Below are 24,997 nucleotides of genomic sequence, written 5' to 3'. Positions count from 1 at the left end.
TACCGGCCTTCAGTCACTGAGGCACTGCTAATTATGCAGGGAATGTTCTGTCAGAAACATAGGAGAGTATGTAATGTAGTTTAACTGTTTTTAACGTAAATCTTGCATAAAAAAGATGTTGGATTGCTCACGAGGGTAATTTTAGTTGTCTGGAAGATTCACTTACATGGCACAACTCACACTCCACTGATGCTGTGTAAATTCAGCATCACTCCCTAATCTACTACACACACCCAGAGCGCTCTGTAGAATGTGTGCTACGTAGCCACGCCAGGGCTACGTCCACGTTGACTGAAAATGACGAGAGCTGGGAGTGAAAGCAGAATGTCTTTCAGAAAAATACACGTAGACAGAGTCTGGGCTTGTCACGAATACTACTACATGTCAAATAAACCACAGGATGCCAGTCTTTTCATCTTTCCAACACTGTTAACACAGATGTTTAAAAGAACCTTCCACTAGTGTATTCTTAGTCATTATATAATGAAACGTCACCTACAGGAAAAGCATCTATACCAACCATTCAGGACGCTGCGCACAGCTTGTGGGGTTTCAGGATGTCAAGGGATGTGACTGTTGTCTCCCGGGACTAAATCAATCCCTTTCAAAGATAAGAGGTGTCGTAAGGCAAACCATAATTGTAAGCAATTTATTTAGGGTGTAAATTTCAGTATAAACATTGCTATTCATGTCTAAAAACCTCTTTGGCTCCAAGGGCTGTTTCAAGACTATGGTGAGAATCTCAGCACTGAAGGGAGCCGGAACCTCCAAGTTTCATGTATATTTCATATGTGTGTATATATACACATATACACATACATACCTATACACATACACATATACACATACATATACACATATCACATATACACATATATACACATACACATATATACACATACATATATATGCATGTATACATATATACACATGTACATATACACAAATATACACATATATAAATATATAAAATGTATTTATTTTATTTTTATATATCACTACAAAACCCAAGTATGCCTTTTTTCCTTTGATTTTTGGTTTTCACTCTCAGTCTATGTAATAATCCATTTGGAAATAAAATCTGGGACGGTCCTTTCTCCATGCTAAGAAAAAAGGTATGATGCAAATTCCTGAGACTTAACTCTTAATAAAATCAAACGGTCATTAAAAAAAATCACCACCACAAAATAATGAGAAAGCACTGAGTAAATTTTCTTAAAACCTCCCACCTATAATCTGACAGACAACCAGAACCAAAAGCAAAAAGTAAGCCCACCCATGCTGAAGCCAGCTCCGAACCTCCACTTCTAACTTGTAGAAACACACGGATCATCTGGATCCAAGTGTAAGACAGCAACTAGGAAAGAAAACGACGAGGAGGTCCTAGAAGACTTCGCAGATTAGGGAGCCTCGTCTGGCTGTGGGCGTGGCACCCTGCCTGTGAGCAGCACGGCTCCCACGGGGATCTCCTACAGCGGTCCAGTGCACGCATGGCAGCGGAGCGCACCAGGGACGGGAGTCCTCCAGGTGCGCAGGTACCTGGACGCCAGGGGCTGCGCGGTCGTGCCCCTCCTGTCCCTCACTGGCCGCTGCAGGCCCCGCGCTCGCCTCTCTCCTCCCGCATGCTGCCAAGGGAAGGACCAGCACCAGCAAATCAGCGTGCGCTTGAGCAGAGGGAAATACTGACCACACTGACCGAAAACCTAGCAACTCTGTACCAGGGCATCTCTCTAGGGAGGCAGGCACCCCAAGTAGGGGAACAGAATGAACCCAAAGGCCATCGCCGTGGGTGGGAAAAACCCCAAATGGGCAGAGGCAGAACGCCGGAGCAGATCTCGGACAGAGACATGCTCCCGACCCCAGAGCCGGCCAGCTCCTGTTCCAGTCCCTCGGGCAGCGGAACCACTGATACAGGGATACACTGCTAACGCCCGGCTCTCCAGCTGCTGAGGACAGGGGGGGCTCCGTCCAAGACAGAAAGGGGTCAAGGTTATATATTCACACTGTTCTTGGCGAATAACATATCTGGCTAGGACATCTCTTTAAAACCTGATGGGCCTGTACAGATTCTGTGGAAAAATGAAGCAACAGGAAACAACAATGAAAACCAAATACTTAAAGAAAGCAGAAAAACAATCACAGAAAACGCAACGTGATGGGCTTTAACATGTTGGAGAGCAAAGGCAAGGCGTAGGATGACAAACAGGTGAAGGGCAGCCGGCAGAGCTACGCAGAGGAAACGGGAGAAGAACACCAACAAAACTACAAACCTCACGAAGCACTGAAGACCGGAGTCAACGCAGAAACATACGAATTCATGAGAAGGGAAAAATCACACAGAGGCAGAAGAAAAGCAGAGAGAAGAGTGTTTAGGGAGAAGGACATGCACAGTGAAACCTGCCGGGTGTCAGGAGGAGGAAGAGCAAGCCCAGAGGGGGAGCGCCATTGAAGCCCTGGGAGACTGACCGCCCTGCTCGGCCCCCGCGGCCCTGGGCGAGTCTGCTCTCAGGTCTGAGCAGTCCTAGAGGGCCTCCGGGGAGACTGACCGGCTTCAGTTCTTTCAGGAAACCTAAATAAAGGAGATGTTAGAAAATAAATAAGGTTAAATGATGCCCTAACTGCTGGATCCACCCTCTTAAAAGCTGTTCTCAGAGACATTAACATAAGAAAGCACCGCACTGAAGGATTAGGCGTGATTTACTTCTAAGATTATTTAAAGACACGTCACCTCTGCATGTTCCATGAGGAAATCAAAGCAGTGTAGGGGGCGGGTAGCTTGGCCAAGCTATTCGACCTGAAAGGCTGGAGAGAATTTTCTGCCCTCCTTGACCCCATCTCATTTGCTGAGGTTCAGGAGAACTATTCCAGCAGGAAGGGCGAAGCGGTTCCAATCCTGCCCTTCATCTGAATGGGATTTCAGAAGCTACTTCAAGCCGACACTGCTGGCTGACGCACCACACACATAAACATCAGGGGCAGCCCCTTGGAGGAGGAGGAGGACGAAGGTGACAGAGGGAACGTGGTCCCGGAGATCAGAAGGGCTGCAGAGGCCTACTGTCCTAAACCACCCCCGCCACCGGCTGGGCCGAGCTCAGTCTTGGTGGGTGGAACGTGGTGTGGGTGGGCTGAGTTCCGCCTCCCAGTGTGGAGTGCTTCTCAAACCTCTGGAGCTCCAACTGCAGGGAAGGAGGGCAGAGTAGTGCTGGGGCTGGGGCTGCACTCAGCACGTGAGACCCGTGCACATGGTTCTGATTACACGTAAAACACTCCATGGCTTCCAAGGATTACTTGTAATGCAGTAAAAAATGTGACAAAGGAATTAAGAGCAATGAGTGATGTGAACTGGATAAAAGAGATCTTGGAAAGCTGATGACTTCTGTTAAAACATTTCACTAGTTTATTGCCTTTGAACAACAGGTGCTTCACCATCCTGTCTCTACTTTTTATCCACGAAGTGACAAATTGGAAAAAGTTCTCTGCTCTGCTCTTTGTTGAACATTCTTTGGTCTCTGCATTTCTCAGGAAGAAAGTGGGAAAGAAAAGGTCCTCCGTACAACGTGTCCAATATGTCCAACGTACACACATCCCATTAGGCAAAATGCAGCAAGACCTATGCATTTGGGGTCTTTATTTTGGAATTTGTAACAATCTGGATAAAATGTAATTGTTTTGTTGTCTTTGAACTTTCTGTGGTGTAATTAAAGAACAGGTTTTCTTCTGAAAGAAAACTTTATAACTGGAAATTTTCAGTCATTAGAATGTTTCCATTTTGTTTGGAATCATGGAGATTTTACTGTACATGAAACAAAATGCTACCCGACTAAATTAGAAACGTTCCTGCCTACGCTGTGCCTCATGCTGAACTGTACAAAGTGACAGAGGGTTATTGAGGAGACAAAAGCCATCCCCAGGAAACCTGGGAGCTCTGGAACCATTCCTGTGGCTTCTGAAGATCGTCTGATCTGGTGATGGCCTGGTCCAGACTTCCTTCCAGAGACTGGATTTTCTTAGAGAAGTCAAATGGCATATGTTTACATATATTAATTTAAAAAAATACCATAGTGCCACAGCCATCTGTTTGAAGAAGAGCGGCCACTGAGCGGGACGCTGAGGAGTCAAGAAAGGAGCGTCTTCTCTCCCGGTAACTGCTTCCCTGTCCTGATGTGACTGCTGAGCAGAACACTCGTTTCCCCTTCCCCTATAATCACCTCTCACGAGGTACATTACAACTACATACATTTTTGCTTATGCTCTAAACAAGAAGTGTAAACTAGGTTTCACATGATTAAGAAAAAAGACTAGAGCCTTAACCGAGATCTCAACACCTTCCTGAAGCTTCGTCAGCATCACTCACCGCACCCACAACTGAGCAGTGCTTTTCGTGAGAAACGACTGGGTTGCTTTAGCTCATTTCCCTACACAGAGGTAACCACCACTCTGAGACTGCTTCCCCCACCATTTAGCATCAACTTACTGAATAACCACTGCGTGTCTCCTGCAACCACGCTCTGCACACGGATGGACTGACACCCGGACAGGCGCTTCCGTCCGGGGGGGGCCGGTAACAGAGGTGGGACGTGCCAGGCAGAAGCAGGAGAGGAGCACCCGGAATTCAGCGAACGAGAAAGCCGCACGATGACAAACTCCCACCTCTGACAGTTATGTCTCCAACGTTATTTATCAACCCTGACATTCTCACTTCTTTCCTTTTAGAATGAGAGGTACACACACACCCTGCTGTTCACAGCAGCCAGGACACGGGAGCAACCCAGTGTCCATCGACAGCGGGCTGGATAAAGAAGCTGTGCTTTACACATACAGCGGAACACCACTCAGACATACAAAGAATGAAACAATGCCATCTGCAGCAACGTGGATGGACCTGGAGATTGTCATTCCAAGTGAAGCAAGCCAGGCAGAGGAAGACAAATATTATCTGGTATCACTTATATGTGGAATCTAAAAAATGATACAAATCAACTTATTTACAAAACAGAAACAGACTCACAGACACAGAAAACTTATGGTTACCAAAGGAGAAGAAGGGGAGGATAAATTGGGAGTTTGGGATGAACAGATACACACTGCAATGTATAAAACAGATAAACAACAAGGATTTACTCTATAGCAGGACGAACTAAAAAGAGAGATGGAGAGAGGGAGAGAGGGAGGAGGAGGAGAAGAGAGATGCACCAGACTGGTATTTTTCATTATTATATAATTAAATTTAAACAGAAAACTACCAACAGGTCTGGTATCAGTAACTTTATCTGGACTGTGCTCTCTTCTTTGGGCAGCTGAGAGGTACAGTGAGCGTAACAGGGAACCTTTTGTGATACAAGCTATGATCTAATTTCAGAAACCTTATACACCCATGCAAAAAGGTCTCCTCAGAATGGAGAACTTCCAGAAAGCCTGAGGAAAGGCTGCTATCAAAGGGCTGGGTCAGGAACAGAGGCTCCGCCAGCGTTAGCCACACTTAGGACACGGTATCCGACCTCACACACAGGATGGAGCGTGGAGGGGATGGGTTAAGGGCTCCCTCAGGCCAGCCTCCCTCCCATCCCTTCTGGGGAACAGCTGCGGGCCAGAGCTTTATTTTACAGTGTGGGCTTCCATTCCAGAAGGGAGCGGACTCATCCACACAGTATTCTGCACTGCTCCCCCCAGCCCCCACCTTCTGTGTGACCCACTCTGGCTTCCCTGCCCCCTGCTCCCAGCAAGACTGTCCCTCACTTACAGGAAGACCCCGGCGAGGACGGCTTTTCAAAGCTTGTGGCTGAACACTGAGGGCAGTCTGCCTCTTGGCCACCAGGCCCCATCAGTCCCACGGAATTTGGACAAAGACTGGAATTAGTTAAAAGAAAAAACCAAACAGCAACATGCTGCTTGCATGCAAACAGAAATTTTATCCAAAACAAAAATAGAACAAAGTTTCTGAAAACTTTCAGGTAAATGAGAAAATAATGAAAGCTTAAACGAAGGGGCAGATTTGCAATTTCTTATTAAAAACAAAAATTACATTTCTGTTTTAAAATTCCATTGATACTATTATTTTTATGAATTGGTCTTTGTACAAAACAAATACTGTACTAATTTAAAACGTCAGCCTTAGTGTTGGTCACGGCTGATGCGCCTTTCCTGGAAATGACAGGTCTGTGGTGCGTCTGGGCTCCAGTCTTCACCTGGCTGCCCTTGAAGAGCTTTGATACACCTTTCCTGATCTTCTTTCCTGAAGACAGATCAAATAGCCACTTGCTGCTTCAGACTGGAATGAAGAAACCTCACAAAGCACGTAATACAATTAGTTGCTTCTTGGCTCCTTTTTCATTTGGCTAACTTGTTTGTTGAGGTTTCTGGTAGTTTCTGCCTCTAACAGTCCCCCCCGGGCACCCACTTCGGGTTAGGTGTCCTCTGGTGTGAGCATACAGAACTCAGCAGATGCTTCTCAAAGCCCTGACGACTCTGCGCTGGAACTGCTGCCCCTACGATGACTTCCTCAAGGACAGAATGTACCTTTTCTCTGTATCCCAGTGCCTAACACATGGTTAATATTGGTAATAGTTTAAAAAAGTGTATCAGGAATGAATGAATCTTTGAGAATGGGAACCAATTCCAAACTCAAATTGTAATACTAAAAAATAACAATTTAAAAACAGATCTGTCTTTGAACCAATATGCAAAGGGTTTTGTGCATATTAAACCTTATTCACGACTTATTAAAATATCTTTGGATAGCCAGGTACGCGCTCTGCCAGCACGACTGTGCCTGCGTATGCTGCCCACAAAGAGAAATAAAGGCCTGTCTCCTTTGATTACAACCACAAATTACTGCACACTGCTAATCACTTTAGATTAAAGAAGTCTCCCTAACAAGAGCAGAGGTAAAGCCATGGACAGGTGGTGGCAGCATTAACTGTACCCAAAGCATTTGGCCTTATTGTTTGCCTGCTGCAGAAGTCATGGAATCTCAGACACTCTGAAACTGGGCTGCACCAGCTGCTGCTCACTTTCCATCTGGAAATCTGAAAGATCTGATCAGTTTCAGGCCCTATACCATGTTTGGTTTAGGCTGTAATGGATTTTTTCAGCTTCAGTTTGGAGTTCCGTGACATAACATAACACAGTATGTCTAAGACAAAGTTTTACTTAAATGTCCTTATAGGAAATGAACAGGGGATGAGCTAAACATTTTACCAAGCGTCAGCAAAACAGGTCAAGAGACTGCTTTAACAAAAAAGGCCCTGAGGTGCATGCCATTCATATTTCTGTCCATGTTTATAAATTAAATCACTAGTAAACAAAATAACACATAGACTGCATGATACAAAAAAGTCTTGCACAGATACAATGATCTATTTTGGCAAATTAATTCATCGCTTAAGCAAAGCTCTGCTTTGTATCTGTGAAGTAAGGACACTGACAACAGAGTATTTAAGACCTGGCAAGGATTTGCCAAAGTCTCCCTTTTTGCTTTACCTGATACTTTGGACATATTTCTTGATGAGATATTCATGCTCTCATTTCGTAATTTCTGGAGATTCTGTAACAGTGAAGATTTAAAAAGATTTCATAATAGAATTTCTGTATAATGACTGAAAAACTGAACAGACTGTTTTTGTTTGTTTGCTTTAAGGTAGCGCCAAGCACAACTAAAGTACTCAACTGCTAAATAAATAAGCTGAAGAGACCTTCCCCTTTACCACTTCTACTCTACTCCTCCACCACCATCTTCGCCTTTAAGAGCAGCTGGCGTCAGATGAGGATACCTGAGTGTCTACATGTCAGCCTTCAAGCAGTGGGAAGAGGATAAAGCTGTGCCCGTGACTCACATACTAGGTCAGCAGGACGCCAGCATTTGCCCAGGCAACAGTGAGGCCTGCACCCAACAGGCTAGCTCCCTCCGTGCCTACCCTTAGAGTATGAGTGTAACAACTTAGACACTACGCATTTTCACTGGTTTTGCTTCTCACAGAAGATTCTGAAATTCTCAGGGGTCAAGATAAAGATTTTTCTTTTAACATGCACCCTGTTAGTTTATTTGGTGGCTAACTTACTCCTGTCTTCTTTATAGTCAAGAGAATAATCCTAGTAAAAATCTTGGGAAGAGAGCAGGGAAAAGAAGGAACAGATTTTTTCTGGGCTAAAATAGAGCCTGAAGTTCCACAATGATTCAGGCAACTCAAATCTCCAAACCTGAATTGCTAGTGAAATCCCAAAGAGTCACTCTGAATACTTAAAGACTTGGATGAACTTTGTCACTTTGTTTAGTGTAAAATTAGTTTCTAAATACTTATGGCTATTGCTCAGATACTCTTTTAACTTAAAATAAAAGACTGTATATATGTTATATTATTATCACTATTACAAATATTAGCATGAAATCATAGGTACACTCCGAGGACTTGAATACCCGCCTGGCTTGCATGCTGAGGGTAAGGAGAACAGGCCTGCGGAGGCGCTCGCGGACCATGGATCGTGGAGACATATGGGAGAGGATTACGGTAACAGGGGCACCTGCACATTTATAAAGCTGGAGCGTGACAAGCTAGTACACCAGGGCTAGTGGAAGGCACACTGGGCTAGGAAAGGGCACGGACAGTCAGAACAGAAGTGAAGCAGGGGTAAAAGGAAGAGTAAATATCATAAAGCAAAAGTAAATACTGTAAACTATCTGATTTGGGGGTAATTGTCAGCCAAAAGCTAAGAGCAACGCAGTGATGGGATCAAAACAGTGAACGTGAAATGATTTTAGGTGTAACACTCGAAATGTTTCATAATGTAAAGAAGAATGAATATTAAGAACCTTGAAGGGACAAGGAAGGTAACCTAAACATTCAGAGCAGAGGCTCTTAACCCCGCGTCACACAGGCAAGCATCCTGGTGCTCAGAGATTAAGAATAAATGACAAAGGTGAATCAGCAACTTGAGTGACGACACAGCAAAACACAGTAACAAAAGAAGGCCCAACTGTGAGTGCTGCTCATGTTAGAATAGGATATACAGTTAGTTAACTTTAAATAACTGAGATGAATGTGAGACAATTCACTTTTAACATATGACTGCAGAGGTCTCTTGGTTTTTTCTTTGCTCCCCCCACCCCGCAGAGTTTTTTTAAAAAATCTTTCTTTTCTTTTCCCTTCCCCTCCTTTTCTTCTAATTAGGCTTCTTTATTTAAATGGTGGTACTGGGGGTCGTGCACTTCACTGCTGATCTACACCCTCCGCCCCACCCCTCAAAATTAAAAAGAAAAAAAAAGTTTTCTCAATAGGAGGAAGCATAAAATGAGAAAATTATTAATTCCAAGCCCTTTAAAAATGTCTTACATTTTCTACCAGCGAAAGCAGATTAATTAAGATAAAAAATACACAACTGCTGTGTAGCCAGAGTAAAGAAAAGTACTAGAGGACATCACTGCTGTGTAAAAAATCTGAAGAGAAGCTTGGGCTTCATAAAATCTTACACGTATATCTGCACAGTTCTGGTCCTCATATCACTGGACCCTTTCACTGCCGCTGGCTAGAGCCACGCCGGCCGCCTCCCCAAACCAGGCGCTGCTCCGCACGGGGAAGCAGTGGGCACACGAGGCCCGAGACCCACGGCTGTCCCCAGGGACACACTGAGGCGGAAGGCGGGTGAGAGCAGACCGCGGGGCAGGAAGACAGCGCGGGCCCCACAGGCAGACGGCCCGCCTCGGCTGCACGGACCCTCTGTGGAGCCTCTCTTGACTTCAGAGCCGTCAGCTGTGTTTCTGTTTCTATGACGTGAAAGAACAATCATTGTTAATACCTTCATCTTGCCTTGCAAAGTTTTAAACGGATTTTAATAAAAACCTTTCCACTCAAGATACAGCAACCAAAACTTTAACGGTGACTAGTCTTTTCAAGTCATGGTAGAGGAAAGAAGGTTTTTACATGTTTTTGTCTTTTTTCCTAAATTTTTTATAATACATACATATTTTAATAAGAAAAGAAGTCACCATAATTAATCTTTCAGAATTAAGACACAGCCAACCACTGGGACTCCCTTCCTGATGTACTCAAGAAATTTCAATAACCATTTTATTTATTATTTTATGAATAGCATTTCTTTAGTGTTTCAAGAAGCAATGTTTTCAAGACTGCAATTTAAGATGGATTTAATTACTGCCTAATGGCAGTACTAATAAAATACCAAGTCCTAATTTAAAAACAAAACAGTTGCAGTATTAAATAAATTAAGTCAAGCTTTAATTACAAGTAAAACATGGTTAGTATTAGCTTTCAAAAAGAAAAGTGTGCCTCTGGCTCCCAGGAGAAGACTGACGGTCCTCTACGTACGGCGACAGTTTCCTGGGTAAGTTGCGATGTCCCCTTATAATGACTCTTCCCCCGCTCCACACCCAAGTATTCTACTTGGTGAGTCTGAGGGCGAGAACCGCCAGAGGAGAGAAGCCTTTCACAGCACATGCCAGCGCAAGCAGGACCCAGTCAGCCGAGCCGAGCCGTTCGGACGTGCTCAGTGTTCGCTGCTCTTCCTTTGCAGCCACAGCTCTGAGCACCCGCAGAAGCCACGCACGCAGAGCTGTGCACGCCGCCCGTGCAGGCTCCTGGCCCGCCTGCCGGCCTGCACGACTGCAGGCGCTCCAGAACTCCCCAGGGCTGTGGGTCTGAACAGAGGCAGAAGCCCTACTAGGGATCTGCTTCTAAACTAAGCTGCTCTTAATAGGTCAATTATGACTAAATTTAAATTGAAAAAGATTTTGTCTTTAAAACACTTAACAGTGTGATTTAATCTCTTGATATTGATACACTGCACAGACTCAAAGACACAGAAACCAACCCATTTATAATTTGTTAAATGAATAATCTTCTCATTGTGTATACCAGCAAATGAGGAAAATGACTTGGTTCTCCCAAACAGCAGATATACTAAGTGAATCATATTTTGCTTTGGAGTATCTAGAACAATTTGTAAAAAAAATTCTACTTCCTATTTAAGGTTGGTTTCATCTAATTTTAAAAATGGTCTGCATTTCCAGGGCACATCAGCTCGGTGATGAGGACTGAGGAAGGAGACGCCTGAACTGCAGTGTGCAATAGGAAACACTCAAGCTATAGAGTTGTTGGCACATAACACATACATCATACCACACACACGTGGACGAATGGGAGGTTTTATAAGGCCGCATGTCTTAATGAGCAGTAATCACAGCTTTTATTCCACATGCCGCACATGCATGGGACTTCCACAGACCTCAAAGAAAATCTTCTCTATAGACCAGGCTGTGCTTGACGATGGGACTCATTAAGTATCATTTCTATACTGAAGTTATTTACTTATCTGAAATTTATTTATCTGTTTTATGGAGAGCAGGTTATTAAGAGACTACATTTGCTATGGTTTACTTTAGAAAATATTTACCACTTTTCAAACTGTAAGTTTTGAACTCATATACTGCCACTATTGGTGGCTTAGGGTATGTTTATGCACTTTATAATTCATAAAATTCCAAAATTCACAGTAACAAAAGCATTAGTCTGAGTACATTATCTACCAGAACATATGCTTTATAGAGTAAGAGGAAATGGTCATTTTTAACTTGGGCTCAGCTAAATAAATAAAATTGCAAAAGGACAGATTAAAAAATGCTTCTACTTTTATATTAAAATTTGTTTTTCTTCCTTTCTTGGCTCCCCACCCCCACCCGCCAGAAAGCACCTCCACAGATTTACAGTAGGGTATATAAATGCTGTCCCATCACGCAGGGAAGAAGGTAAGACAGCCTCTCATTCATGCAGGACAAATAGCTATGCCAAAAGCACAAATTACATCTAATTACAGGGTACAACTTTGTCATCTTTCTTTTCATAATCTGGCCATTTACACACTTTGATTTTTGACTTCCATTTGGCTTTATTAACATCAAAGCTTTGTCATCACTTATCTGTTCCTACAGACATTTTCACCTGAGGCAATAAAGTATAAAAACTTCTTTGCATTCTTGCTTTACTGTTGCAAGAAAGCTTTAGTCTTCACTAGGCTTACAATGTTTCACAGTTATTAAACTTCTGTATGTTGCTATCAAGTTCATTGCCCTTGGCATTCCAATATTAAATGTACTATCATTAAACCTAACACACTGCACACAAGCACACTCCACTCCAAGCAGACTGCACTATATTCTAGCTTTATGCTTGCTAATGTCCTAGTCATGTCCTTTCCCCTCTTTCTCAAAAATAATGACCACAAATATAGTCAGACAAATTGAAATGAAAGAAAGTGATGCCAGTTTAATTTTACAAATTGTTTAGGGCTCTTAGGGCAAATTAAAACAGCTCTGTCTCCTTAAATCACATTATTTGAGCTTTTAAAACATTCACTGATATGCAACAGAAAAGGAGTTCTACATCTAAGGACACTTGCAAAACCACTTTCCAAGTTATCACATTTCTGACTACTTAGACATGATCCACATTCCTTGCTTTTATTTATTTAAAATTTGTGACCATTTGTTTTAGTCCGATTGTACTCACAAAAGGTAAAATGAATTCAAAATGTGAATTTAAATAATATCAAAGAAAAAACTATCTTTGGTGTTCTCTTGCTACTTTAGAATTTCAATAATTTTTAAATTTAATGCCATGATGCAATATATACTCATAGTAAACTCGTAATACCAAAGCTTCTTGAAAATAATTTGTTAGGTAATTTTTTTTTTAGCTATACTGGAAAGTCTCACCAAAAGCCAGCCATGACAAGCCTGCAGCACTGGGCCCACATTCATCCTAACTGCTGCTAGGGATGAAGCTTTCATTGCGGGTGAGCCCATCTCCCCGCCTCCCTGGGTGTTCGCGCCAGCAGCAGTCATGACCACCCCTCTGACCCACCCATGTCTCCCTGAGTCCACCCCCCAATTTCCCAGAGCGGCTCACCGTCAGCTTCTCCTGTCGCAGCCATGCCCTCTGCTCTCCCTTCTGTAGGGATGGAGGAGGAGAACCTGCCAGTCTCCAAGCCTGACCGTTCTACCAGGGGTCTGACTCCAGGTAACTTCCTTCCTCAGGGACTTCAACCTCTAGCTACCCCGCCAGAGCTGTACCACTTTTTGCCTCCTTATTACATCATTCCACCAGCAAACAGACGCCCTCTATTGTCCCAAATCTTAAGACAACATCTGTCCTTGGTCTGGTGTCCCTTGATCAGTCTTTTAATGCCCTTTACAACAGCACTTCTAGACAGAAGCATCTATTCACTTTCTTTGCTTCCTTACTTCACAGTCTCTCCTCAACATATTCCCGTTAAATTTGCCCTCAGTATTTCACTGAAATGCCTCTTATCAAGGTCACCAACAACTCTCCCGTTGCCACACCCAACGCTCAGTTGTCTATCCTCACCCTCTCAGTAGCAACAGACTTCAGTGATTTACAGATTCGATGCAATCCCTATCAAATTCCAACAGCGTTCTTTATGGAAATAGAAAAAAAATCCTAAAATTCATATGCAACCACAAAAGACCCTGAAAAGTCAAACCAATCTTGAGTAAGAAGAACAAACCTGGAAGCAGACATTTCCTGATTTCAAAATCAGAGGGGAGGGAACAGCTCAGTGGTAGAGTGTGTGCTTAGCATGCACAAGGTCCTGGCTTCAATCCCCAGTACTTCCCTAAAATAAATAAATAAACTTAATTCATTATATCTAATTACCTCCCCACCAAAACCAAAATCTATTACAAAGCTACAGTAATACAACCAGAAGTAGAAGGTACCAAAGAGTATGGTCCTGGCATAAAAACAGATATACAGAACAATGGAACAGAAAAGAGAGCCCAGAAGTGAATTCATGCACTGTCAACGGATCTTCGATAAGGGTGCCAAGAACATGCAATGGGAAAAGGATAATCTCTGTAAAAAAAACGGTGGACAGCTACACGCAGAAGAATGAACTGGTCCTGTCTCACACCTTGTACAAAATTAACTCAAAATGGGTTAAAGACTTAAATGTAAGAACTGAAACAGTGAAACTATGAGATAAAAATATAGGGAAAGCTTCTGGACATTGGTCTGGGCAATGATTTTTTGGACATGACCCCAAAAGCACAGGTAACAAAAGCAAAAAATTATCAAGTGGGCCTACATCAAACTAAAAAGCTTCTGCACAACAAAAGAAACAGTCAACAGAGTGAAAGATGACCTGCAGAATGGCAGAAAATATTTACAAACCATACATCTGATAAGGGGTTAATATCCAAAATATATAGAGAACTCAAAACATCTCGATGGCAAAACAACAAAACAAAAAACCCCAAAAACAAAAACCCTGATTAAAAAATGGGCAAAGGACCTGATCAACATTTTTGAAAAGAAGACATACAAAAGACCAACAGATACATGAAACAGTGCTCAGCACCACTAATCAGCAGGGAAATGCAAATCAAAGCCACAGTGAGATATCACCTCCCACCTGTCGGAATGGCTCGCTTCAAAAAGACAAGAGATAAGTGCTGGAGAGGATATGGGGAAAAGGGAGCCTCCAGCAATGGTGCTGGGAATGTAACTTGGTGCAGTCACTATGGAGAACAGTATGGAGGTTCTTCAGAAATTAAAAATGGAACCACCATATGATCCAGCAATCCTGCTTCTGGATGTGTATCTAAAGGAAGTGAAATCACTTTCTCTAAGAGACACCTGCACTCCCATGTTCACTGCAGCATTATTCACAACAGCCGAAGTGTGGAAACAACCTAGGTTTCCATCAACAAATGAATGGTTAAAGAGGATGTCAATACATACCCACAACCACATGGTGGAACACTATTCAGCCTTGAAAAAGGAAACCTTGCCATTTGAAACAACATGGATGAACCTGGAGGACATCATGCTGAGTGAAGCGAGCCAGATACAGAAAGACAGATACCACATGAACTCAGTCATTTATGAAACCTACATGGTGGAACTCAGAAGAATAGAGTAGAGTGGTGGATGCCAAAAACTTGGGGAAATGGAGAGATGCTGATTAAAAGGTAGTAGGTTTCAGTGACACAGGATGAATAAGTCCTGGAGATCGAGTGTTACAGCATGATGACTACGGTTAACTACACTACACTGTATGCCTGAAACTCATTAGTTGCCTACCTTCACAATTGAAGATGTTCAGTTACAGGTCAATGAACACAAAAATGTTATCTTTTTCGATTGAAGTTCACAGACTCCCTGAATTCTACGCTTGAATTCTTGGGGACCATGAAGGTTAAGAACCCCTACAATGGCTCCCTGCCATCCTCAAGATGAAATTCTCATCATATGACTTCAGGGGCATGTCAGGATCAGATTCCCCGCCATCACCTACCCCTGGTTTGACCCTCCTCTTCTGCAGCTCACACTCTTAAGGGGCTGAACTCCTGCCTTCAGACCTCTGCGATACTCTTCACCCACCTCAGGACACCAAGGCTGTGTGAGGTGCGCTTCCAGCCCCCACCAGTGCACCCAGCACTCACCACCCGGTATTAAAACTGCCCTCCTCCCAGACCTGGAAGCACCTGCACTAGGTCCTGAGTCCTCACCCCTTGCATACTGCCTGGCAGGGGCAGCACTTTGGTAATTGTGCAAAGAAAGGAAAGAAAGAAGGGGAATTCCAAATTACTTGCTATTTCATGACCTTGAATTCTACCCTTAACTCCTGATTGACCCACACAAATGCAAGCTTTGGTCACAATGGGAACCCAAAAAGTGTTCAATTTCCTTCTAGGGAAATGTTATCAGAATCAACGAAGTAGAGTTTTCAAATCATAGGCACCTCAATTCCTGCCATATCCAGCCACTGCTGCTGAGAGGAAGGTGAGGTCATCTTCAAGTCCACTGTAGTGGCAAAAGGATGAAAATCAGCGTTTTAAATTGGTCCAACAGCAGGCCAAGCAAATGCTGTGTCAACAGACCTTGAAAAACACTGACAATAAAATGGTTTGTGTATTACGTTAGCTTGGCTGGAAGTACCAAAGGCTGGAGGGGAGGGAGGGGCTGGGAGAATTCAGAATACTACCCTGTGTCAAGCCTGCAGTGCGCTGTCAGGGATTCAAAACACAAGCAGGCTAGGGCGGGCCACAGAAACAGTGAGACAGATGAACAGAAACCAGTATCTACAGATTGCTGAGGGGGTGAAGCCGAAGCCACGTTCTGGGCACACGGAGTGAATTCCTTTGATTGTGTCTGAGTAGTGATTATGCCAGAGTGTGACCATGGAGGGCTCTGAATGACAAAATTTAAAGACGTGGATTTCATCCTAGGAGAATGAGGCACTAACGGTTTCTGAAGAAGATTACGTGATTAAAGTGATACTCTTGGGGAGATTAACTAAGGGTCCTAAAACAAGATGAATTAAGGGGTTGAGAACAGAGGCAAACAAACCAAAAATGAACAATAAATTGAATGCTTGACACAAGATTAACAAAAAATGCTATAAAACACTATTAGGTAGACCCTCCTATCTGTGATTAGAAATGGATGAGGACAGGGGAGAGTTATTGTTACGTATTAACTCTGTGGCATCTTAATGCTGTGAAAAAACACTATCTGTCAATACTTAATTTTAATCCACAAGGCCTGCTTTTCTCTCTTTTATTGTATTTGTTGAGTTTTTCAGAACTCAAGGCATTTAGAAAGGTATAATTTAAATGGAACAAACAAAAAGAATAAAATACAGCTTTTAATTTTCAAAAAATTCACACACTTACTAAAATTAAAATGTCCATAAAATATTTCAAAAGTAGCACTCTTTTTCAAATTTTCAAGTATTTTACTTGGCAATTTTATATTTAAACAGGGAACATAACCTTCACCTTCAAACATGGAGGTTTTAGAAGAAACATCTTTTGCTTAGTACTTGAGTGCGGTGAAGCATTCAGGTTTACGACATGCGATAATGCCCCTTACAGCTGATCAGGAAACCTGGCAATTATCAACCGGTCAATTTTTATGGCTGACATTTTTATTAGAAGGTCACCTATTAGGACAACTTGAGCAGGCCGCGCAGAGAAGGGGCGGTCCCGCCGCAGTGGTGGGCGGGCGGGCACCTGGACCCCCCCCGCGGACCCGAGCGCCCCTCCCGGACCCGGGGCCGACGGAGGGGCAGGGAGCGGACAGGGCACGCCCACACCGTCACCGGCGGGTCGGCGTCGCCCGGCTGCGGGGGGCGGCTCCAGACCCCGCTCCTCACCCGCCCCCTCCGCCCCGCCCACAGGCGTCCGACGACCGAGGGGCGCGGCGGGGCTGCCGGACCGGGCCCGTCCCGTACCTGGGCTACGACGGTGAGGCTGCCCTGGGGCGCCGCCACATTCACGCGGCCGTGGTATCGCAGCGCTCCTGCTCCCGCCAGGGCCACGCCGGCCACTGCCGCCGCCACGGGCCCTGGCAAGGCCCGCCGGCCGGCAGACAACCCGCGCCTCAGCCTTCCGCTCCAGGCCGCCAGCCGCGCGCCGCCCGCCGCCGCCATCTTTGCGGAAGCGCCCCGCCTTCGCACCCGCGCCGTTTCCCACGGCGGTCCGAGAACTCGCGCGCCTGCGGTGTCGCGAGACCCGGGCGGTTTCCGCCCCCGACTCCTCCCTCCCCTCCTCGCCCCGCCCCGAGCCTGCTCGCCGTGCCGTGGGCGGGAGTGGGGCGGGGCCTCGGGGGAGGGCGTTGGTCGCGCCGAGCCCGGAGCCCGCTTCCCGGTGGGCGTGATCGCAGCAGCGCGACCCGGGCCCGTGCTGGGCGCGGGCGAGACGCCCTGCGGTCCTGAGAATGGGGTCTGCTGAGAATCCCGCGGGCCTGCTGGGTTCGGAATTTTTACCTGGGGTCGCAAAGCGGCGTTACCTGTCCGCGCTTTCTCACCGGCCGCCCAGAGTAACGTCAGCTCGCCCAGCCTCGGTAAACACCTTCGTTAAAAAAAGCTGTTCCGAGTTGTCTTGCTTCAGCACCTAAGCAGACTTTTTTTAAGTGTCTTTTTTGATTGTGGTGAAATGTACACAACACCATTTTTTGACGCCTTTTTAGTGCACAGGTCAGTGGCAGTAAGTACGTTCACTTTGTTATGCAGCCGTCACCACCGTCCGTCTTCAGAACTTTTTTCATCTTGCAAAACGGACAAACTTAAAAAAAAAAAAAAAAAGAGTGCCTTCCTCATCTGCCTTTTCATCCTTCCTGTCCTTAATAGTCTTGTCTGCTGCTTGGCTCTTGCTAAATCAAATCCTACCCAGCCATCTAACTGATGAAGTAGTTTTCAGTGATCCTCCAAAGCCACTCTTCACCCCAGGCAGTCTCTGTTTGCTGAGTGTGGGGTGTAAACTCTGCTCCAATAAAGTGGTGGGGCTCTCATCCCACCTGGCACCGGTCAGATGCAGTAGCCCACCTACCCCGTGTCCCTACCGTTGGGACCCAGGTATTTTCCCTGGGGCAGGCTTGGAGAGACACCTCCGTACTGAAATGACTGCACGTAAGGAATGACTTAGCTGAGGCAGATGGCTTGCCCTTGTGTTGCAGTCTCTGATCCTCCATTCCTTGGTCTTTCCTTTTCAGAGTAAATTTAATTGTTCAACTTTGTTCAGCCTCTGAAGTGTCCCTAGGCCATCAGAAGCTTTACTTGGTCAGGCAGTAACTGACAGCCAACGACAGAGGTGCCAGGAATCCTCATCACGTAACCACAGCCATCTTGAAGTCAGGGAAAACAAACAAGAAACCAAAAACAGAACAAGTGCCACACGCAATCTAATTTGAGCACTTAACTCCTTGAATCCTCTTGTCATGGTCGGCCCCAGCCCTCGCTCCCTTTTCCATAGCCAGCTTGTCTTAGTGGATCTGCAGTTGGAGCTTCCCCTCTCCTTGGCTGCTGGAAGCCCTTTCACTGTGCCTCCCCAGCAGGAAGCAGATGGCTCATGGTGCACAGCTGTGTGTGCCAGACCACAGTGTTTGAATCCTGGCTCTACTAGGATGATCACTGTGATTTTGGGCAAATTACTTACATTCTCTGAGCCTCCATTTTCTCAACTGTAAACAAGCCTCTCATGTTTTGGGGTTGGGGGATTACATGGAACATTCTTCAGGCAGTGTCTAGCCGTAAGATGTCGGTTTGTCTTCTTGGAGATTTGGCTTACTCCTGCCTTCGGAGCTCAGGTGAGCTTTCCTGAAGGTCTGTGAGTCCATGATGACCGGCCTAACCTGAGAGTTTCATACTCCTTACCTGGCTTGACCTCGTCAGTCTCTGGTCTGTTTTTCCACTTCCACCAACTCTGGTGGCTCTTGGCTTATGTCTTAATTTTCTGGATTATTGACATCTCGTTTATTACTGTCCCCTGGTGATTACAGGATTTTTAGGGTCTGTTTGGACATCCTGGATGTCCTATCTTGAAGCTTGTTCTTGGTTTCCAGAAACCACAGCTATAAAACACAGTTGTGTAGTTGTGTAAATACATGCTGCCTCATTCACAGTTCACAGTACACATTTAATGAAAGCTGACATCTGTCACATAGTCACAGCCCCAAGCCCCAAATAAATGCGTGTTCCTATTAGAGCATTTGGCATGTTTGAAGAACACTGTATTTCTCCCACAGTTTGACATCCTCGTGGGTGAGGATATCTTATTTTTCTGTTTATTCAGCATGCAACACAGTGCTCAGCACATATTAGACATTCAGTGAAGGAAATGTGAGTGAGTAATTACATGGCACAAGTGAAGCTGTAGGGTGCCAATTTCCATTCTTTAGGCAGCAAACCTACAGAAATATACTGTTCCTTTTGTGGAATTTATTTCCCAAGACAAAACCCTCATTTTTAATTATTTTCTTTTGCTGAAAATCTTTAAACCTACTTGAAAAGCTGTGCCTTGTGTTTTGCATGTGTGTGTGCGTGCGTGCATGCATGTGTGTGTGTACGCGTGTGTGTGATGTGCTCAGACCTCTAGAACTCCAAGATCTAATGCACTCAAACTTTTCTTTTGCAGAGGAACCAAATTCTTATAATAGAGCCATCTTTGGCCGGCTAACTGTTCTCAGTATGAAGCCTTCCCTGGCAGCTGCTGACACGTGTCTGAGCACATTGACTGTATTGGTCTTTTTAGGCTCCAGCTTTGTTTGTTTCTTCCTCACCAGCTGTAGAGAAAGTCCTTGGTGGGGACATGTTTTCAACCATGTGGTTTATAAACCAAGCCCCAGTAAGAAGCTGCTTCTAAAGCTGTCAGGTTTATGCTGCTTTAAACGGTAGCTGGAGAAAAACAGACTATACACACCGACAGCTTCAAAACATCGCTCTTAATGCACTTACTCTGTGCTCCTTTCCTGTAGGAGGGACACAAGTTATACGGTGGAAAAACTGTTCTCAGGGGCTGCTACTTTCACTGGAGAGACCAAGTCTGGATTTCAAAACCATGCAAGGGGGTGTGTAACTATTGTATTGAGCAGAGGAGGGAGAGTATGGTGGACCAGGGCAGTGAGGAAGCCCTTGAGGGAAGGGAGGAGACTGGATCTGGAACTTGGAAAGTGAGAAAGGTTTAGGTAGGTAGACTTCTCCACACCTGGGGGAACACTGGGCTGAGAGCCTGGGGGAGAGCAAGGTCCAGTGGGTGCTTCCACGGCTTGGAGAAGAAGGGTGGGTTTAGGGCTGACCTTGAGTGGCTTGGGGGCCACAAGGGAGTCATGCAGTAATTTCTACCAATATATAGACCAGTTGTCAGCTCTCATGGCCCTCGATATGCTGTCTTCGGGCTTTCCACGCCTCCTTCCGGGCACCGCCGCCCACCCTGTGCCTGACCCCCCTGTGCCCAGACCCCCTCTGCCCTGTGGTGGTCTCCTGCCTGTCCAGATTTCCCCTGGCTTTTCTCATCCGTCAGCCCACGGGTTTCTCTCATTTATCTTCTTTCCGCCCTACAACCAGACTTTGATTTTCTCTAGGTGGCTGGTCTTGAACGAAGGAGCTCAGCCAGCTTTTCTTGCTGAAGGCTTTTACTCTCTGTGTTTCCGTTTTAGAAGGTTTAACTCAAATGCATCTTTAACCCTAGCATGTGTGGGGGATATAAACACATTGCTCTCCTGATTCTGAAAGATGGTTCACTGTCATATTGCAGAATCACGAGCGTTGAGATGGATTATCTCAAGTGGAGGAGAAAAAGATATGGAGGGTCTCCCAAGATAAATTAAAGAGCTTGGACTCAGTCCTAGAGTAACAGAGTAAACAGCATGTGAATGGACGTTAGAAAGAACCATTGCTTGGAATAGAAAGAAGTTCATCTATATTTATGGTGGATAATTGTGGAGCAGGGGGTATGAATCATCCTCAGAGGCCCGAGATGAGTCAAAGGAATTGCTAATGATGTCCTTTTTGTGCAGTTTGGGGCCCTGGGTAAAAATATCTGGGTATGGTGATTGATACCAGCATGTGCAGAAATAGGTCAAGATTAAATCGCACTGACAGTGAAAAAGTGGTGCCCACAGTTGCATTTTTAACGACTTTCAGATCCTCGCCTGCGTCTCTTTCCCTCCCCGGCACCCGGTCCACACTCCCCTCACTGCTTGCTTTGATGCCCGCCGTCCTCTTAACACGGACTGTAGCTGCTGCCCTTTCTCCTCTGAATTGTCCCCCAGATCTGTGTCAGATCCATCTTCCTCAGACATTCCTTTCACCAGACTTCCATTAGCCGTGCAATTTCACCTTCCTCAGCCTCCTTCTCCTCGCAGGAAAGCGAGGAGATTGCTTTCAGTTTATTTTTCCAGTTTTAAAATTCTCACCCTCTGCCACTCCAAAGTGGCTTTTTTTTTTCCATCGGGCGAATTATGCTGAGCGTGAAATATGTGCCAAGCAGACGCCAAGTCTCAGAGCTGCAAAGACGTATCAGACACAGCTCCCCGCACGGTGCCCCGTCACGGGCAGGGGTCTCCACGTGCTGGGTTGTGCCCCTGAGCTTAGAACTTGTAAAAGTGTGTTGCCCCCATTTGTGTCTGTTTGTTTAGTTCTTAAACCTACACGTTTACAGCTAATTGTTAAAAATCAGATAATAAAAATTTAAATGGTGAGTAAAAGGTGAAAAGAAAATTTTAATTTTATTAAGGGTGCAACAAATGTTTTGCTCTGTCTAAAAATGTTAATATTATTTTAGTGAGATCCATGTGACTAAGTTGGCTTCATTAACTTAGAAAATTTAAGTTTTATGAGCTCGAGATGCAAAGGTCTGGCATTCTGTTCAGTTAATTTAGACATTAGTTTTTAATGACTGTCATAGCTCAAAAAGTTCTCTGAGAAATATATATGAGTTTAAATGGAAGGAGAGAGTGAATTATTAACTAAAGGAATGAAACCCTGATCCTTATGTCTTTCTAAGCTTTTATTATGAAAAACTCAAAATACATATGGAATTAGAACAGAATCACGAACCGCGCAGAAGAGCCAGCACAGGTGGAGGGAGGGCGTTGCTTCTGGGCTCCTTGGCGGAGGGGTGACCACCAAGGCCAGTCTTCAAGGAGGCAGCCACTGGGTGGGGCGGCAGGTCTGAACCTGGCCACCAGGCTCACGTGGCCTGATTTGCTGTTACTCTTTGGGGGTCCCTTTGGCCCCCCCGGGGAAACTGAGATGTTCTGCTGGGCCGGCAGGGCCGCCGGGGTGGGCTGGGAGGGCCACTTCCCGTCAGCAGGAGGGCTAAGCCGGAGCCTCATCCCGGGCAGGTGAGCTGAGGCCCCAGGAAGCCGAGAGTGTGAGCCCTGAGCCCGGACGCGGGAGGCCCGGCGCTGCCAAGTTTGATGCGGATCGTTGGGGTGATGGTGACGACGGCTGCTTCCCGCTAGGGGCAGACTCGGCATCAGCAGCTTCTTGGTAGCTCTCTCAATTACGTTTAATAAATACTTATTGGTTGATTGATTAATAAATATGTTAATATATGTGTTGATTTAAAAATGTTAAATTTAAGGTGGAATTAGATGGGATAAATGGACAGAAGTTAGGACAAAGGATGTTATAATACTAAACAGTTAATGCTCAAACCATAGGCACGTTTACATGGTGCACATGTCTTTTGTGTACACGCTTTTCTGTATTTCAGTTCAAATGATCTCAGTTCAAATAGATCTCAGATCTATTGCAATCTTTATTTATTTATTGCTAACAATTCTTTTTATTGTAGTGTAGTCAGTTTAGAATGTGCGAGTTTCTGGTGCACAGCGTCATGTTTCACTCATACATATACATACCTGTATTCATTGTATTGCAATCTTTTTGAAAGAAATATTTCACTTCTCACTCAAAGGTAGATATTGAGAATCATAACAACTTACTGTTTAGGCTGATATGTAGTGTTTACAAAATTCATTATGTGTTTTTTATGAAGTAGAAGGAGAAAAGTAGGAAGATAGCACACAGGACATTTTTGTTTAAAAAGAGAATGGCAGTGATGAGTTACACAGCACAGCGAGTGAAGATGACATCTGACCACAGCCGCATCTACCTGCCCACGGCAGGTGGGACGGCAGGTGCGCGCAGGCCCACCCGGCCCGGCAGGAGGCGCTGCAGGGACGTCCCCTGGGGTAGGCTCCGAAAAATCACCAAGGCTCAGGGTCCCTGTTCACTCTAACTGCTCAAAGAGCTCTCTGTAGTGTCAGAAAGATGCACCGTGTTCGAAAGCCTGGTTTTTATAGGTGAATTGCCAGAAAAAAAAATGACTATGTGGTGTGTGTGTGCGTGTGTGTGTGTGCGTGTGTGTGTGTGTGTAACATTTGCTTATTTGCGAACAACTATTTGCCTGAACTTGTCTGTGTAAAGCATGTTTTTGTATATGTTAATGTAATGTGCCCAGAGGGTGTAAAATTCAGGAATAAGGGGTTACTTATCCATATATAATACAGTATATAAAGCACTAAATTGTATTGTATAGATCAGAAGCATTGTTGGGGGAAAAAAAAAAGAAGGTACCCTTTGTTAAATTTCACAGAGCTTCTGTCTTTGTGGTGCCTTACCGAAGTTCTAAATCCTTTTCCTAGCATGTGTGAGAGTCTTCAAAAATACTTTCCTCAGAGATCAGAATTCTAAATTTCAGATTGGGTTAAATACATTTTCTAATTCATCCTGCAGCTGTTGGAGGTATAATGGAGTAAAATGAGAATTGCTTTTTAGGGCGTATTTCTCAACAGAGCAGTTTTGAAAATGAAACCAAATCTTCATGCTCCACCTGACATTGGAATTTAAAGTTATTTTTACAAGCTCCACTGCAGTCACTATGTGAAACATTAAAAAAAGGTATTAGAACACAGTAAGTCAACAGTTAAAACAATTTTCTCCCAACAGCTTGTTCAGTAAATAAAAACCAGCAATGCAAATTATATCTTGCTTCACCTTTAATGTTTTTTTTTTGTTATTTGTGATTTAACCAAATAACACATTTTCATGTGTAAAATGTTTCCTCCCTTTTAATTATAGCCGGATTTGCTGTCTCGACAGGTAGAGCTTTTGTGAACTTGAAAGTACGTTTGGCTTAAGGAGAGGATGTGGGCGCAAACCCTTCAAGGAAAATCACATTTTCTCTGAAATGCAGTGTGGTATCTAAATATAGCCCTCACTCCCTAGAGCATTGAGGGACTGGAAAATTTTCAGGTGTCCCTGCTGGGGACAGATCTGCTCTTGATTTTACAAAGTAGTGACAATATGAAGTCACTGAAGCTGGACTGAAAAAAAAAAGGCTTCTAATTCATGGAAAAGCCCAGGACAGAAAGAGGCGGCACAGAGCGGAGGCAGGAGGGCCTGGTCCAGCCTCCTGCTTGTCTCTGACCTGGAAGGCCTGTGACCCTGGGCACCGCCCTGCCACAGGCACCGCGTTTTGTCCTATGCTGCGTCCTCCTTGCGTGTCCCGGCCACCCCCGCCTGCCAGCTAATCCGGGCGAGGTGTCTGTGAGTGGCTCCTTTCAGAGAGGGAGGCCTTGCTGACCCGAATCTCCACGAATCTGAGGACTCAGGCTCAAACTACAGTTTAAGGATGGAAGGATTTAGGTTCTTTTGCGGCAAAGGCTGTTAAACACCC

The 24,997-nt window shown here is 44.8% G+C and overlaps 1 protein-coding gene across 4 annotated transcripts in view; it reads right to left on the bottom strand.

Moving 5' to 3' along the window:
• Positions 1-17,505, bottom strand: part of MICU2 (mitochondrial calcium uptake 2) — a 70,734-nt gene extending 53,229 nt beyond the window's left edge. For 2 of the 4 annotated variants that reach the window (XM_032496480.1, XM_032496481.1), the window contains exon 1: positions 17,266-17,505. In XM_032496480.1, the coding sequence (XP_032352371.1) occupies positions 17,266-17,463 (198 nt within the window). In that variant the 5' untranslated portion in view covers positions 17,464-17,505. The remainder of the gene's footprint in view (positions 1-17,265) is intronic. The other 2 variants (XM_032496478.1, XM_032496479.1) reach the window with 2 other exon arrangements.
• Between the last annotated feature and the right edge of the window lie 7,492 nt (positions 17,506-24,997).

This window comes from Camelus ferus, chromosome 14 (assembly GCF_009834535.1).
Source record: "Camelus ferus isolate YT-003-E chromosome 14, BCGSAC_Cfer_1.0, whole genome shotgun sequence".
NCBI classification, from domain to species: domain Eukaryota; kingdom Metazoa; phylum Chordata; class Mammalia; order Artiodactyla; family Camelidae; genus Camelus; species Camelus ferus.
This window is presented reverse-complemented; position numbering and strand designations above follow the sequence as displayed.